Source organism: Nymphalis io, chromosome Z (genome assembly GCF_905147045.1).
Source record: "Nymphalis io chromosome Z, ilAglIoxx1.1, whole genome shotgun sequence".
In the NCBI taxonomy this organism is placed as follows: domain Eukaryota; kingdom Metazoa; phylum Arthropoda; class Insecta; order Lepidoptera; family Nymphalidae; genus Nymphalis; species Nymphalis io.
Window position 1 is genome coordinate 6907730 of NC_065918.1, and position 16038 is coordinate 6923767.

A 16038-nucleotide genomic window follows, 5' to 3' on the forward strand; every position below is an offset into this window, starting at 1 on the left:
TGACATTATCACACATTTTTTTGGAGAAAAATAATAAAAGCAATTTTATTACAACCTCTAATTGAGTAAAATAAAAAGAAATCGTAATTTCATCATCGTGAGGGCAGGAAAGCAAACATAATTTTGTTTAAATGAATTACTGTTCTTTTGCTTGTAATTTTTTTTTTATATGTCCGGGATGGCAAATGACTCTACTCCACCTGATGGTAAGTGGTAGTAGAGTCCAAACGCGACGACGGCCAGTACAGTCGGGAAGAATGTTCTGCACTAGCCGTCACCGCCTTGCCGGCCCACAAGATGCCTCTTAAATGTAAATGTTAAATTAAGATGAATGCTGTCACAGAATCGAATTGGCTGATCTGAATTCCATGTAATCTTCTTTGCACTATCCCTAGAGTGTTCTTTTAAGCCGGAGATGCGGAGTGAAGACAGCCTTCCCACGCACTAATAAACCCAACTTGTTAATTAATCTAGTTTTTACAAACATTGGAATATGATAGAATTATACAGACTAGTTAAGCAGTTTGCAAAAAGGAAAAAATGACAATTATTGTTTTAGACAAAATGTCAATTATTGATTAAGGCAAAATGTCAATTATCACTATCAATAAACTACTTTTTTTTTAAATATAATTGTCTTAAGGCACTAAAGGTGCCTTTATTGGTGACCGGAGGGCTGGCTTATTTTTCGCCCAGAGAATCGCAATTGCGAACCAAAGGAGAAACCCTGCTAGCAATCTTGCCACGGTCACTATTTGTACAGTACTAGTATTTTATAATTTTATTTGTATATATTTAAGTCTTTAATGTCAATTCTGTCTCTTCATAAGAAAAAAAATAACATCTCATATTTATCAATTATCAATAACAACTGATATCATACCTTGAGCAACTAACCTCACGGTAGACAATAATATTTTCAGATTGCGTGTAAATGTTGATATGGTGCGGCTATTAACTTAACTCGATCGTCGATGTAATTCAACAAAGTCTGTGCGCCTAGTACGAGTTTCAAAAAAATATGCCAATAACTTTACTTTCTGACTGGCCCTCTCGACGCACGAACTATTTTCTATCTACAACGGCGATGTGTTGTATGTATTTTTTTCCCGTTGAACGTATCTTAAAATGTATTATGATGAGTATGGTATCGTTCTTTTAATAACAATATGTATAATTATCGATTCAGCTGCGGCTTTACCCGCGTCATGTCATAATCAAAAATCAATATATCAACAAAAATACATACATTTCTATAACTTTTAATAGACTCAACCGATTTTGATGAAATAAAGACTAAACGGAAGCTTGAAATACTTCTTATTATTTAATTATTCATTTATGAAATATTTGTAATTTATGTATGTATGTAAATATTTACTATTTCAAAGATTAACCTGGACAAAGACAAATCTTTAAAAAAATATTGTTTTGTTTTTGGTAACTCGCAAATAGCTCGCTAATATTAAATTTAAAAGAGGCAATAATTTTGAAATCACAGATAGACACTTGTATTTATTTGTACCGATAGTTAATAAAAATTTTAATGCGCTGTTTTTATCATTTTTTCCGTGACTCTCTTCTGAACAGCGACAGATTTAAGAAACGAATGTATGTCTGGAGTTCGAGTGACGAGTGATAGGAGATGTATTTTTTCGCAGATAGAAAATGTACTAAACGCCATAAGCTTTTTTTAAAAATTTCTATAAAAATAAAACCAAAGGGTTTTACAAAGCACTTCTAGTGACAGCCCTAGAATATATATAAATATAATTAATTATCCAGTTTTGTCTCAATACCCATTACGAGCTTAAACCAGAGAAATATATAAAGATTTCGTTTTTTTTATTATCTAGTGTAGTGTAGTAGTTTATTAACTTGTGTTTTCATGTTTATGTTCAGACGCAACCCTTGAAAATATAATGCAGTTTACATACAGTATTTTTAGCTTTCAATTCGGATTTACACATACAAGATCAAATAAAAGATTGCCTTTATACTCCTGGGTAAGTGGTGCAGCCGAAAACTTACATACACATATACACACATTAATAGTTATACATATAATAAAAAAATAATATAATTATTACTATTTATACACTAATAACTATTTTAAAATAATAGAATAAATATTGTTTAGATAACACTTTTTAACCGAATATTGGAACATATAGAATAATTTGGATTTTTATAATGTTTTTTTGAAGAGCTATTTATGGTCTGTACGGTTAAGAAGTTATTAAAAAAACGGTTTTATGCGCAGGCATGGTCCGCGTACATCTTAATATGGAAGGGTAACTAAGAAATTATATATAATATATATTATATCACGTAGAAAAAAAACTTGACACGCCAAAATGGTCACATTGACCCAGCGTCAGCGATTTCGAATTAATAAAAATTATTTGTTAAGCTATCACATTTATTTCGAAATTGAAACCAGTATCTTCTGTTCGATTTACTTTCAAACGTAAGCATTTGGTCATTCTAATTAAATCTATAAAAACAATACCAAATAAGGACTTCTGACAGAGGCATGACAGCAAACCTAAGCGCATAGTATATTTAAAAGAAAATTAATGATATTCATTAAAGTATTTTGATAAGATGCCAGTCATCATTGCTAAACTCAACTGTATTAGCCGTTGGATATGAAATTACAAGCCACAAAAAAAAACTAAACATATATATATATATAAAAAGTTGATCTCTCTTAAAGAACACCTTTTTCACATTAAATTTTTTGAAATTTTTGAAAAAAAAATAATTTACTTTTTCATGGTTCCTGTGTCGCGGTCCATCTCGTACGCGCTCTTCTAGCTACGAAGGATAGCGCATTATTATAATAATTATATAAAGAAATATAAACAAGATAATGATCTCTTTAATATTGTCAGCTTCACGTTACTAAGCTCATACAATTGTGTACATACTTGTCATGCTAATTTTATAATAAGATGCTTGTGATATGCATTTTTAAATGATTTATTGTAAATTAATTTTATCCAAAGCAATGTTTGATTTTTTTCAGAAGGCATGCAAGGGGTGAGATGGTGATCAACGTGAGCATCGCTTACCTAATACTGACGCAGATCAGGCTTACTGTAAGCCGATTGGCTCGTTCTTGTAGACTCAACGCTTGTCTTTGATCACGTATAATTTATTAATATTGGTTTTGAAACCAATTTTAATTATTTGTCATTTGTTATCATTTCATACGTATATATTTTGTTTGTTAGCAAAACAATATCATTCAATAACAATATTATTTAAACAATATTGATTATATTATTTTGCTTAAATTTAGTTTTATATATTGTCATCTTGAAACAAGTTAATCGTAATGTATATTCGTTTAATCTTTTAAATGTAAAATGTGCCATTGATAAATACGTCTCTATAAACACATATATGTATATTGCGAAAAATACTATGATTTCCAATTCTATGATTGAATATTTGCACTATAAAAATTATTATACAAATTTGAGATTAAAGTACAAGTTACCTACATATTGTATTTTAGCAGGTCTTAATCCTTACTAATATTGTAAACGCGAAAGTGGGTCTTTTGTTTTTTTTTCGCTTTCACGTTTTTATTGCTGATAAAATCTTCATGAAATTTTACATACGTGTTGTCGGGAGTATAGCGTTACATTGTACCTTTGTGTTATAGGTATGGTGGCTACTAGCAAGCAGCCTGTTTGCCTGCTAGTAGCCACCATGCCTTTTTTCAATAGAACAACGGCATGTTTGCTACTTATAATAATAATAATAATATCCTGGGACCTTATTCACACACGGCCATCAGATCCCAAACTAAGCGGAGCTTGTACTATGGATACCAGACAGCTGATATAGTACATATATTACTTTACTTTTTTAAATACATAGTGATAAAGATAATTACACCCAGACTCAGGACAAACAGACATGTTCATGCACACAAATGTCTGTCTGGGTGGGAATCGAACCCACAACCTTCGACGTGAAAGGCAAGTATCTACAAACCACGCCGACCGGCCCGTTATTCTTCAAGTAACAATTTTTTTAACGTTTTTATTGAGTAAAACTACACATACTGTTTCTTGTTTTTGTTAATTGCGAAGTAAAAATTACTAACCATTAGAAGTAGTGGTACTTGATTAGTGGTTTAATAATGGTTGTTCCTTTTGCCATGAAAACAAAATATAATTAAATAAATGTAAGAAATAATGTAATATTATATTTTTTTGGAGAGCCAAAATTGAAAAAAAAGAAATGACGGACTGTCAACAGTCAAGGTTCAAAAGAACCTATATAAAATAAACGTATTTTATATAATTCTCCTGTTATTTTGTGCAGCGTCCTCAGAACCTTTTTCACTAGCATCAAATCACCACGACATTTTGTAAAGCGCAACGCTAATATGCAACGCTATGGAACCTTTGAATCATTATTTTTTTCTGACAAAATTGCAATAATTTTTAAACGATTTTTTAACATTGATATTGAATTCGCTCGCTAATTGTTTTGCAATGTTAATACTGATATGAAATTACGTTAATCTATCTTTGTTAATACGATTTAAGGTTATTATAACTACTTTATATGTATGTAAGTACTAATATTATTTAGTATAGTTTTAAATAGCATATACTATATTTATAATATATTATAAAACTGTAGCTGTTTTTAGTAGCATACGTATAAATAATAAATTATACAAATTTCATCAAAAATAATGTGAGTAGATTTTTCACCCAGTAAAGACTCTGTTAATATTAAGTTCTCTTATTCCCTAGAAGATTTCGGAGTTTAGCTGCTGTGTAGATAACTATCCTATATATAAGTAAATATCTGAATATTTATGGAAAATATTTTCTAAGTGTGCCTAAGTGATGTAGGATCAGTAGAGCTATTCGATAGGAATACCGCAAGAAACCAAATTAAAATGTCAGAAATTGAAATGTGACATTGACCATAATGATTATGACATTTCATGAAAATACATCAAGTAGTATATCACCATAAATCGTTGTCAATATATAACGGACGAGCAAGTGAGTTCTTACAAAATAGCACTAAAGATTTTTTTACTAAAGGTAACTTTGTAGCTCCTATTTGCTTTGTAGCTCCTAATTCCTCCTATTCGCAAATATATTAATATGTTTTGTTAAATGTTGGAAGAACCGTTTTGTTATTCCCTATAAGAACGGAGTATTACAAGATATTTTAAGGTCGTATTGATATAAAGCAACATCTATGTAACTGTAATGTAAAATGTACTATGTATGTAAAATGTGTATGTATATCATCACCAGACTCAGAAGTCCGGTGATGATATATTTTTATATTAAACCAGAGTATAATATAAAAATATATTCGTCTTTTAATTCGAAGCGAACTACATGTTGTTCATATAAACAAACAGAATTATGAGAAAACAAAAAGAAAAAACTATACAGTCGTGGCCAACTAAATAGGGACAATGTTTTAATGTCGTCAGCATTACTTAGCTCATACAGTTTTATATATATTTTTTTATACTTGTTATGTTAATTGAGACTTGTGATGTGCGTTTTGAAATGATTTATCGTGAATTCATTTTATTCCAAAGCGTTGTTTGATTTTTTACAGAATTGGAGAAATCAAGGTGATCAAAGTGAGCAACGCTGGCCTAATACTGACAAAGATCACACTCATTGCAAACAAGGATAATAAGATTCTTCGTACGAGTAATGGATGTTTTAAGTTTAAAACAAATATTATATTCATACGTCTTTATGTATATCTAGTAGTTATATGTAATAAACTGGTAGCTATAATTTTTTAAATATTCTGTATGTAGTAGTACTTCTATGAATATATATCTATGGTATGGATTGTATTTATAGTTTTATTTTTTGCAGTTAAAATTGTAATTATTATTTAAACGATTTTTTAATATTAATATTTAATTGTTTCGGAATGTTAATCATGTAATGACTTTTCTGGTTCATCTATTTTCGTTAATATGATTTAAAGTTATTTTAAATACTTCATTTATATGTAACTATTATTATTTGGTATAATTTTAAGAAGCTATACTATATTGCTAATATATTACATAATTATAGCTATTTATGCGCTTAGTAGTATTCTTATAGGATAATTTTTGACGAATAAAATCAAATAAGAATAATGTGATTCGATTTTTCGCTAAGAAAATATGACATTTATAAGCATAATATTTAAAGAAAGTATTTTTTTAAATATTTAAATTTGCGTCATATTGTTCGTTCACTTCTATAATCCACTAGAATAACTGGCAACGAACTTGTGACTAATTAATAATTAATGTCCACTAACATAGATTGTAAGCATTTATTTCTTATTCTTAACCCAATATGGATGCTACTCATCTGAAATAAAGTTTTATTTATTTTAAATTGGAAGACGTTTTCAAGACGCTGGATTGGACTAGGTATGGAGTCAATGTAAATGGCGAGTACATCTCACACCTACGATTTGCCGACTATATCGTCATCATAGCAGAGTCGCTGGAACAACTCACCGAAATGCTGCGTAGCCTAGGCGAGTCTTCCCGGTGTGTCGGTCTCGGTATAAACTTGGACAAAACCAAGGTCATGTTCAATAGGCATGTCGTGCCGGGACTGATATACGTCGAGGGGAAACCTCTCGAAGTTGTTAGTGAACATACCTACCTAGGACAGATAATACAAGTCGGTAGGAACAGCTTCGAGAAGGAAGCCGATCGAACAATTCGCTTGGGATGGGCAGCATTTGGCAACCTTCGTCAAGTCCTCAAGTCGTCTATACCGCAATGTTTGAAGACGAAAGTCTTCAACCAATGCGTCTTACCTGCCATGACATACGGTGCCGAAACGTTGTCCACGTTACTAATTGCGGGACTAGTCCACAAATTCAAAGTCGCTCAGCGTGCTATGGAGCGAGCTATGCTCGGAGTATCTTTGAAGGATAAGATCAGAAATGAGATTATCCGGAAAAGAACCGGAGTCACCGACATAGCTTGCAAAATTAGCAGGCTGAAGTGGCAGTGGGCTGGTCACGTATGTCGAAGGACCGATGGCCGTTGGAGCAGACGAGTCCTAGAGTGGAGACCGCGAATCGGCAAGCGCAGCGTAGGGCGCCCTCCAGCCAGGTGGACCAACGACCTTAAGAAGGTGGCGGGCACCAACTGGATGCGGAAGGCGGAGGACAGGGAGTTTTGGCGCACCTTGGGAGAGGCCTATGTTCAGCAGTGGACAACGATTGGCTGTTGTTTTTTTTTTATTTTATTTTAAATTATCCCGTTCATGATTATCGTAGCAATGACAACAAGTGTCTTGCTGATATAGTATCAGCTTGCTTCACTAGATATAACTTTGTAGCTCCTGTTTTTGATTCGTAAATAATTCTATATGAAATAAGAACTTTCTGAAATCCACTAGAATGAGAACGGAATAATACAAGATATTTTGGACGTCGTATTGATGTGAGGACATTATAACAATACAGAATGTTCGTATTGTATCATGATATTATACGATTAATACAATTTGATTAGAAAATTGATAGAGTAAATATTATGCTGTTTTCGGATTCGTGAAATTTCTGTTAAATATGACGTAACACTATTTATAACTGTAATGTACGTGTATGTACTCTTTAAATTTGGAATACGGAAAATTTTAAAATGACTTTTAAAGTAAACTGTTAAGTCTAATTGTTAAATAAAGTTTAAGTTGATTATTTTAAAAATAGTAAAAATTTACAAATTGCCTACATAAAATAGTGTATCTTTAATTGATTATCTTTAACGAGCTCTTTACGCAGTCCAGAAAATTCACGTAACAAACTTTTATATTGTTTATCGCAGTGTCATACCAGATATGATCATTTTCAGAGGATTTTAATTCATATTCAAGTTCTTCATATATTTTTTTTACTTTACTTTTTTATACTTTCAAATATTAATAATGGATGGGTTAACTAAAAAACTATAAGTAATATTTTTCTAACTTGGTACTTACACTAATTTTGATACGTTTCATTATTTTTAATTTTATATAAATTTAAAATAAAGGGTAAAGGAACGCAATTTTTCCCAGATGTAAAAACTTTTAAACCATTTAAACGGTATTGAAGATCAAGAATAAATAGTCGACACATATTTCATCCGAAATAATGCTGGCGATGAAGTTAAAAATCTTGTAAAGGACATGTTGAAGCGTCTTGTCAGCAAAATCGTTAAGCCCTTGAGACGGGATTTTTAAAATAATATACATAGAATTTAGCTAAGAAAGTCACGGAAAGATGAACAATTTAACTGGGTTTATACTTTTTCAATATCAGTTATTTCAGTTTGGCTTCTATTTTCAGATCTTGCTTCACAAGATCCATTAATGTCATTGTTATGTCGGAATAGATGAGTGAATATATCAGGAGCAAGAGAGGCGCTAGGGTGAGGAATATTATTATATTATTAAACAAAGGGTGATATGGATGTACATGGAGCAGTTGGAAAATAAACAGGGAGAATGAAAATCTGATTGGCAGTTTCTGCATAATTTGCAAACTGGAATTCTGCGAACTTGAAGTGACTGGAAGATCCATTTATGCATCTTACAAGTTACAAGCAAAATAAAAAAATATATAGACAATCGATCATCATAATTACTTTGACAACTGACATTATACATAATATTAAACTATTGTTATTCAAATCATAAGTTTACAAGCAATTAGCAAATTTTTGTATAAATTGAATTTCAACATTAGGTACTTGAATATAATAGTCTTATAATTTTATGTGTCTACTACTTTCTTCATTTTGACGTGTATTATTAAGCGTAAAACGACATTCACCTTCATGTACAGATGTCGTTTCAGAAACAATAAATCCGCTGTCACTAAGGTAAACTACGGCAACAATGACGTTCACTGCGGCTGCGTAGAAGGTAGTTCGGCGGCGTGTATGCTTGGTAAAAATACGTAAATGTGATAGTTTTTTAGTACGCAAAATACCTATAGGCAGTACTCTTTCATAAGTGCTAAGTGTCTTTAAAAGTAAACCTCTATAAAAAAATAGAAAGTAGGATGCCCATTCTTCAAAACATTCTTCACTACTTCAAAACTTTATATTAAATTGCTTTTATATTTTTTCATGACAGATATTTAAAACAACCTTTAGGTGAAATAAATTTAAATGCTTAAAAAAAATTTGAGGCAATAAAATTACTATAATTGGAGAATACAGATCTAATACATAACCTAAAAAATGTCAGGAACATACGAAGAATTAAGTGGTCTTAAAGAACAGTGATAAACCACACTAGGTACCTGGGAAAACGACTGACGTGATTTTGCATATTTAATGTATTTTAAACTTTTATAAATGGTTAACTAATTGGTATAAGTTCTGTCCTGTTCAAGTACAAAAATAAGAACTCTATTATATATATTGATTTTTTTTTTTAAATATTTAGAAGACGAAGATAGAACCTTAGTAAACTCTAAAATTATTAATTTTGTTTCGTAACCCGGTGGCAGTCGAAAAATTTTTTAAATTTTTCAACTTAAGTCAATACTACTGTAAATGGTCACAAATGACGTAATAAGTCTATATTTAATAACAAGTAATTATAAAACATTCTTGTCAATTGTCAGTTGTCATCAGTGGTCAAATAAAGTAGGGATACCGTTATTAATAATTCTCTTGACTTGACAATTTAAGGCAATTTGTTTTATGTTTATATCATGTGATAAAATTTAATTGTTCATGTAAACAATGTTTGAATATAAATATATAATTATTTAAAAACTACATCAACTATCAATCAATATTTATAACAGGTATACGCAAAATTACTGGTGAATTTAGTTAAGCTATTTCTCGTTGGTACATATTAATATTTTTATATTCAGGTAAATATTAATAACATAAAGCTTCGTAGAGACTGAGTTTTGATAAACAGGAAATTTTTTACAATAAATAAAATAAATTACTAAAATCTGCATTTTTTTAGACGACATCCCCAACGAAAATCATTGTTGTGTTTGCAATGCACTCTGGATGTTGGAGCCAGACAAGAGCGACGTATCATGTAAAGTAAATATTTTGAAGATAATAAATTATTGGTGAAAAATTAATCTCAATTAGTGTTGAACGACAATTTATAAGGGAATCGTACGAGTAAGTAATGCACATATATACATTAAATTTCTTTTCTTAATGCTATTTTTAGTCCAGCGTGTTTAATTTGTTTTTCATATATGTGTATTTGCGTTTAGTATATAATGTAATATTAAGGCGAATTTTTTGTTTCTATTATAATAATGTTTACATATTGTAATTTTAACATTTATACATGTCATCCTATGACCTATGATTATTGACTTCGAGGATAATTTAAAAATAGAAAAGGATGTAGCGATCTGCGCAGATGCGAAACCCGGCGAGGTGGGGAACTGCATTTCCCTTGCAATAGCTATGCGCGTAGTTTTATTGATATTGGTTAAATATATTTCACTGTTAGAACTTTTCGTCAACGGAATCGTTTAAGAATTGTAATCAAATTAACATAACATTTTTTTTCTAAGTTTGAAGACGAAAATAAATAAAATGAGCAACAATGATGAGCAAAACAATGAGAAGGCTGGGGGAGCTGAACCAAGCTCTTCACCCCCTCATCTCTCGGATCCAAACATCATCAGCAAGGCATTGGTATGTGGAATTAATGATTTTTTTTTTCAATAACATTAACTTAAAGGAAGAAATATTCAAATGTTGTTTTTTGTAGATTGCCAAATTGATCGATAAAAGTGACGGACCAATGCAGTTACGCATGAAACGAAAATCGCGCACAAATAAAAACATTTCTGGTAAGGATAATAATATAAATAATTAAAATTTTAATAATAAAATCAAATAACAATTGAACACTTTGATTTTAGGTCAACACACTATAATTCAGATCTCTGACGACGATAGCAGTAAGTCTTTTGTGTATTATTGTATACATTTTGTGAAATGCAAAGATATGTAATTATATTATTTTTTACAGCGTCCTCTGGACAGTCATCCCCGGCGCCAAATGCACCTAAGCCTTTCGAAAAGAGTAACGTTTTGTATGAAAGGAAATGTGTAAAGAAATACAAACAAGAGGTAATAAAATATTTAATGTCGTCAGCTTTACTTTTATAAGCTCATACAGCTTTAAGCATACTTGTTATGTTAATTTGAAAATAAAAGACTTTGTAGTGCGTTTTAAAAAAATATAGTAAATATTTTTTTATAATAAAGCAATTTTTCTTTTTGTATAGAAGGAAGATTGGTGGAGGGATGACGATGACGAACGTGATCAACGCTTGCCTCGTACGGACACAAACACAAAGAACTGAATACTGAACTTAACAATCAAACAAGTCGGGGATGTCGTCAAAATTATGAATTTATTTTAAGCCTTAAGTTCTTTCTTGAAGACCGATCGATCCTCGATGGATATTTATATTTTAAAAACCAAACTTAATTATACGTCTTTATTTATTTATGCCTACAGAGTTATTATATGTATATAAAATTGATTGTGAGTTTTATAGAAATATTAGTACATTAAAAGTCTTAAAAAATTTTGAATGTACTAGTATTTTTATAACAATGTTTCAAATGGTTGTTATTACTGCATTTTTTTGGACTTAAAGTCCCAATAGTATGAAATATGTGTTCGATCTTAATAGGTCTATCTATATAAATAACGGAACATTATACTATATTATTGAACAATGTAATTCGAGAACTGACACAGTAAATGTTATTCTGTTTTGTGGTAAGTGACATTTCAGCTAAATATGACGTAAAGACAATCAGCGTCGCAGTATTTATAGCTGTAAAGGACAATGTAACTTTAAATTTGGAAATCGGAAAATGAAACGGATATTTAAAGTAAATTTGTCTGTTCTAAAAATAATATGATTACACAAGATTTAAATAATATTAGAAGCATTATAATATTGTTCGAAACTATGTGGATCAAAGTAGTGTGTAACTAAATGTGTTACTATAACTATCTATCGATAAATTACAATCAAAGGCTATTTATTGAATTGTTTATATTCCAGTTGTATTTCTAAAAGACTATTATTATTACCGGTGAAAGAGTTTTCTCGATCCCCTTTAGATTAGTTAGATCTTCTTGCGGTTAAACTAAAACTCTAGAAAGACAATTTTCCTACTACAAACTCAAATGATCTTCACGGAGGCCCTTCAGGTATCCGCTTTACATATTTTATTTCATTAACGGTTTATTTTTTAATATTTATTATGTTTAATTGACAACAGCATATCCGTTAACTTGTAGTTTATTGTCTTTAATATTAAATATATCGATGTTTTAATGTATCGCTTGTAGTTTTTAGTCGGCACAGTTAGAAAATTCAACTTATGTCTGTATTCGATGTGAGCGTTTAGATTCAGATTATTGAAATATGTCAAAGCTATCATTTAAGAAAAACGATTACATGAAGGGGAAAGAAGAAATGAGAAAGACTTCTTTATATTATTATAAAGTTTTATATGTATATTTATTATTAGAAATAAATATTTTAATATATTTATTTTTTAAATAGGATTTTTGACATTTATATTGTTTTAACTAAAACAATTACTATACTAATTTAATATGTTACTAATAATATTATTTTTCTAGAATGTTATTTTAAACAACTATTTTGAATTTTTTCTATATCTTGTACTTAACTATATTGATGGAATGTGGACAGGGAATAGAATTTTAAGTTTTAATAAATGTGTTACATTAAAATTTGTTTTAATTACAACAAAGTTTTTCAACATTTAACAAGCTCGACGTCAGTTCGATAAATCGATACATGTGACCCAATTTAATTTGACTTATGTAATGTACAGGTAACATCGCGATGTTTCGTTATCGCCGCTTACAAAATGATGCACCCATAATCACGTAGGAGACCAGATATGATTTGAAATGTGACAAATAGCTTTTAATATTCAATTCATTGATTTTCCTATAGCCGATTGCTAAAACTTGAATGAGAATGCCTCAACGATGCTTAAATTGTGCATGACATAGTAATATCTATGAATACTTTACCTTGCAATTCATTATTTAGTTGCATTAAGTGATCTTAATGAAAGTAAAACAATAAATGACGTCATAATAACATAATAATTTTACTCAAGTATGTTAAAATTGTCTAAACATATTCAATTTGTTTCTCTTACTTTTCGTTATCATATATATATCATATATAAAATATATATATATATATATATATATATATATATATATATATATATATATATATCATATATATATATATATATATATATATATATATATATATATATATCATATATATATATTTTCTCATATATATATATATATGAGAAAATAAAGATTTTATCTTGTATTTTTTAATCAATAAAATATAAACTTCTGTCAATAGATCTATTCGCTCATATAGCACAGTGCCAATGGCATATAATAAGATATATGCATAAAGCACGGTATACCACGCCCTTAATATTTTTTCAAGCATTCATTTATTATTATGTTCTTATGCTCTGTTCTATTCTGGCTTACGGTTTCAATGTGTAAGTGGTGGGTCATCATACATTCATTTCAAATTGTGATAGACCTCATGAACGACTTGATCCGTTATTTGTTTTTTTTTTTATAATAGTCGTAAGGTAAAATGCTGTAAGTGTTAACAGTCGAAGGAAACCGGGTTGTAAAAGGAGGGGAACACGTGAGCTGGTAAAGAATTCCATTTTTTAGAAGTGCGACAGTTGCCAAATTTGTGTGCGATGAAATTATGTCACAGTTAGGCGTACATTAGAACATCAATACATCAGTATACGACCAATAATTATTATTAGCAACTCTAATTAGAGCAACTTTCAAATGCAGTTTTAGAAAAAAATATTTCAAAATATATATTAATTTTGCACTTGATAAAATTATAGCAAAAAAACACGTAGGTAGGTAGGTAGTATAAGTAAAACAACAACATTGGAGTGACATTAAAATACAATTTTATTTTGACAATCAATTTTTGTACAGTCAGCCCAAACTAAGTCAATATGGACCTAAGTTATTAATAAGCATGTACAACAACAAATATTAAATCAACATAGGTTGCATAAAAATGAAAATAAAATGGGTGACCCTGACACCCCGAGATGAGAAATGAAAACTATTAAATACAATTTAAATCGATTTAAAAAAAAATGTTATTTTACTTTTTTAGTTTTATTATTTTTACTAAAACAGCTGTGTATATTCGCAATATTGAATAATAAGAACATAATATTTGAATGATAATAAATCAAATTGTTATGAACAAAAGAGAATTGAGCCTGGTTGTAATAAAAAAAATTTAACAGTTAAAATAATTTTAAATAAAGCAATGAACGAATAAAGCTTGCTTTATTCGTTCTTTGAACATTAAATTGTATTTACCTAATATTATCTTTTTATATTCTGATAAGTGTTATGTTATGTTTGAAACATTCCAAAGTTCATGAATGTTGGAGATCTACATTAATTTTTCTATTAGTTCTTCTTATTATAAGTCACTTAAAATAATTGTCGACGATAAGAAAATTCTTGAATATATGATTGTCGGACGGGTTATGTTGTTTATAAAGTCACTCATTAATAAAATGAAAATTAATGCGGTGGCATTATTTTGGTCAGTTGCAGACATGTCTGTTAGTCATAATGGAGTACCATCAAAGAATTTGTAATAATAAAACTGTGCGTTTATAAGTCATATTTATTACGTGTTGTTGAATTGATTGTTCTTAATAACTTGGAGAAAGTTTCATAATTTTGAGTGTTTCAACAATTGTCGAAGCATGTAATGTGTGGTATATTACATTGGCCTCCGAGATAGAATCGAAGTAGATTCTTCAGACGTAGACGTGGAGAAATTTTTGATCCATATTGTTTTTTTTTTATATTTTTCTTCATTTTAACATAAGATTCTCCATAATAGCAGTATATAAATAAATATTCACTGATTTAACTAAAGAAAACGAAGGGTATCGATCTTCTAAATAAAGTAGAAATAATATTATGAGTGTCTTAAAGAAACGGTATACGTTGAGACAAATATTTTACTAAGATTTTTAACGATTGATGTTCTGTCAGACATTATTAATATTAACCATATATATAAATATATATATCATGTTATATTATAAATATTAACAATTACATTATGTAATTGATATGAATAATATTTAATTGTTACTTTAAAAAGGTGATTGTTATACAGTATTGTCATTCTTGTCACTTATTGTTCTATTACTTGCTGTTACTTTTATTCTTGAAAAATGAAAATAATATAAACCTTATATGATATAACACAAAATTACTAAATGAAGAAACGCTGTGGTCGTGGCGCGAAAGGCAACGTTACGGAGGCAGTGCTGGCCGAACACGAGCATTTTTTAGTTACACGTAATTTAGAAACAGTTTCTATACCTTATAAATTATTCATTCCAACGGTAAAGAGTAAAAGACAATTTTAATCTTTATTAAATCTTCAAGGTAACTAACATAATTATATGATTATGTTTATTGATGAATTCGAGTTAATAGCTTCGCAAAAAACCTATTTTTTTTACTTATTTTTAAAAGATAAACATTGTGAGTGAACCATAGAAGGTACTTACACGGGTAGGCAGTGTAATCCCTTGGCTCACACTGGCTCACTATTTACCGGAACATAACTAAGTACTAAGTGTTGCTGTTTGGCCGTAGAATATCTGATGAGTGGATGGTTGCTACTCAAACGGACTTGCAAAAAGCCGTTATTATAAGTTATAAGTTTTTGTCAGTAGCAGTCGAGTCTAAAAGTTGACAGTGCTCACCCTCCCTTGCCTCTGAAAGAACGTAAAGCCGTTAGTCCTGCGACTGAACATTCCATCGGTTTATGAGAGTGCACACACAATTGTTCACTATAATATGTCCTACGCAGCATTACGACTCCTCTATTAAGAGTGGCCGC

General features: G+C 29.8%; 1 protein-coding gene across 1 annotated transcript; it reads left to right on the forward strand.

Annotated features, from left to right (window-relative positions):
* The first annotated feature begins 10076 nt into the window (after positions 1-10076).
* Positions 10077-11500, forward strand: LOC126780424 (uncharacterized). Its single transcript, XM_050504905.1, has 6 exons — positions 10077-10177; positions 10585-10708; positions 10785-10866; positions 10939-10977; positions 11049-11149; positions 11308-11500. Exons 2-6 carry the CDS (start codon positions 10607-10609, stop codon positions 11383-11385), a joined length of 402 nt encoding a protein of 133 aa, XP_050360862.1. The 5' UTR covers positions 10077-10177; positions 10585-10606; the 3' UTR covers positions 11386-11500.
* Positions 11501-16038: the final 4538 nt, after the last annotated feature.

Excerpts from the sequence above, each read along its gene's own strand:
- LOC126780424 (XM_050504905.1), top strand. The coding sequence starts at position 10,607 with ATGAGCAACAATGATGAGCAAAACAATGAGAAGGCTGGGGGAGCTGAA. Across the intron at positions 10,978-11,048 it reads GATCTCTGACGACGATAGCA|CGTCCTCTGGACAGTCATCC; the intron begins GTAAGTCTTTTG and ends TATTTTTTACAG. Across the intron at positions 11,150-11,307 it reads TAAAGAAATACAAACAAGAG|AAGGAAGATTGGTGGAGGGA; the intron begins GTAATAAAATAT and ends CTTTTTGTATAG.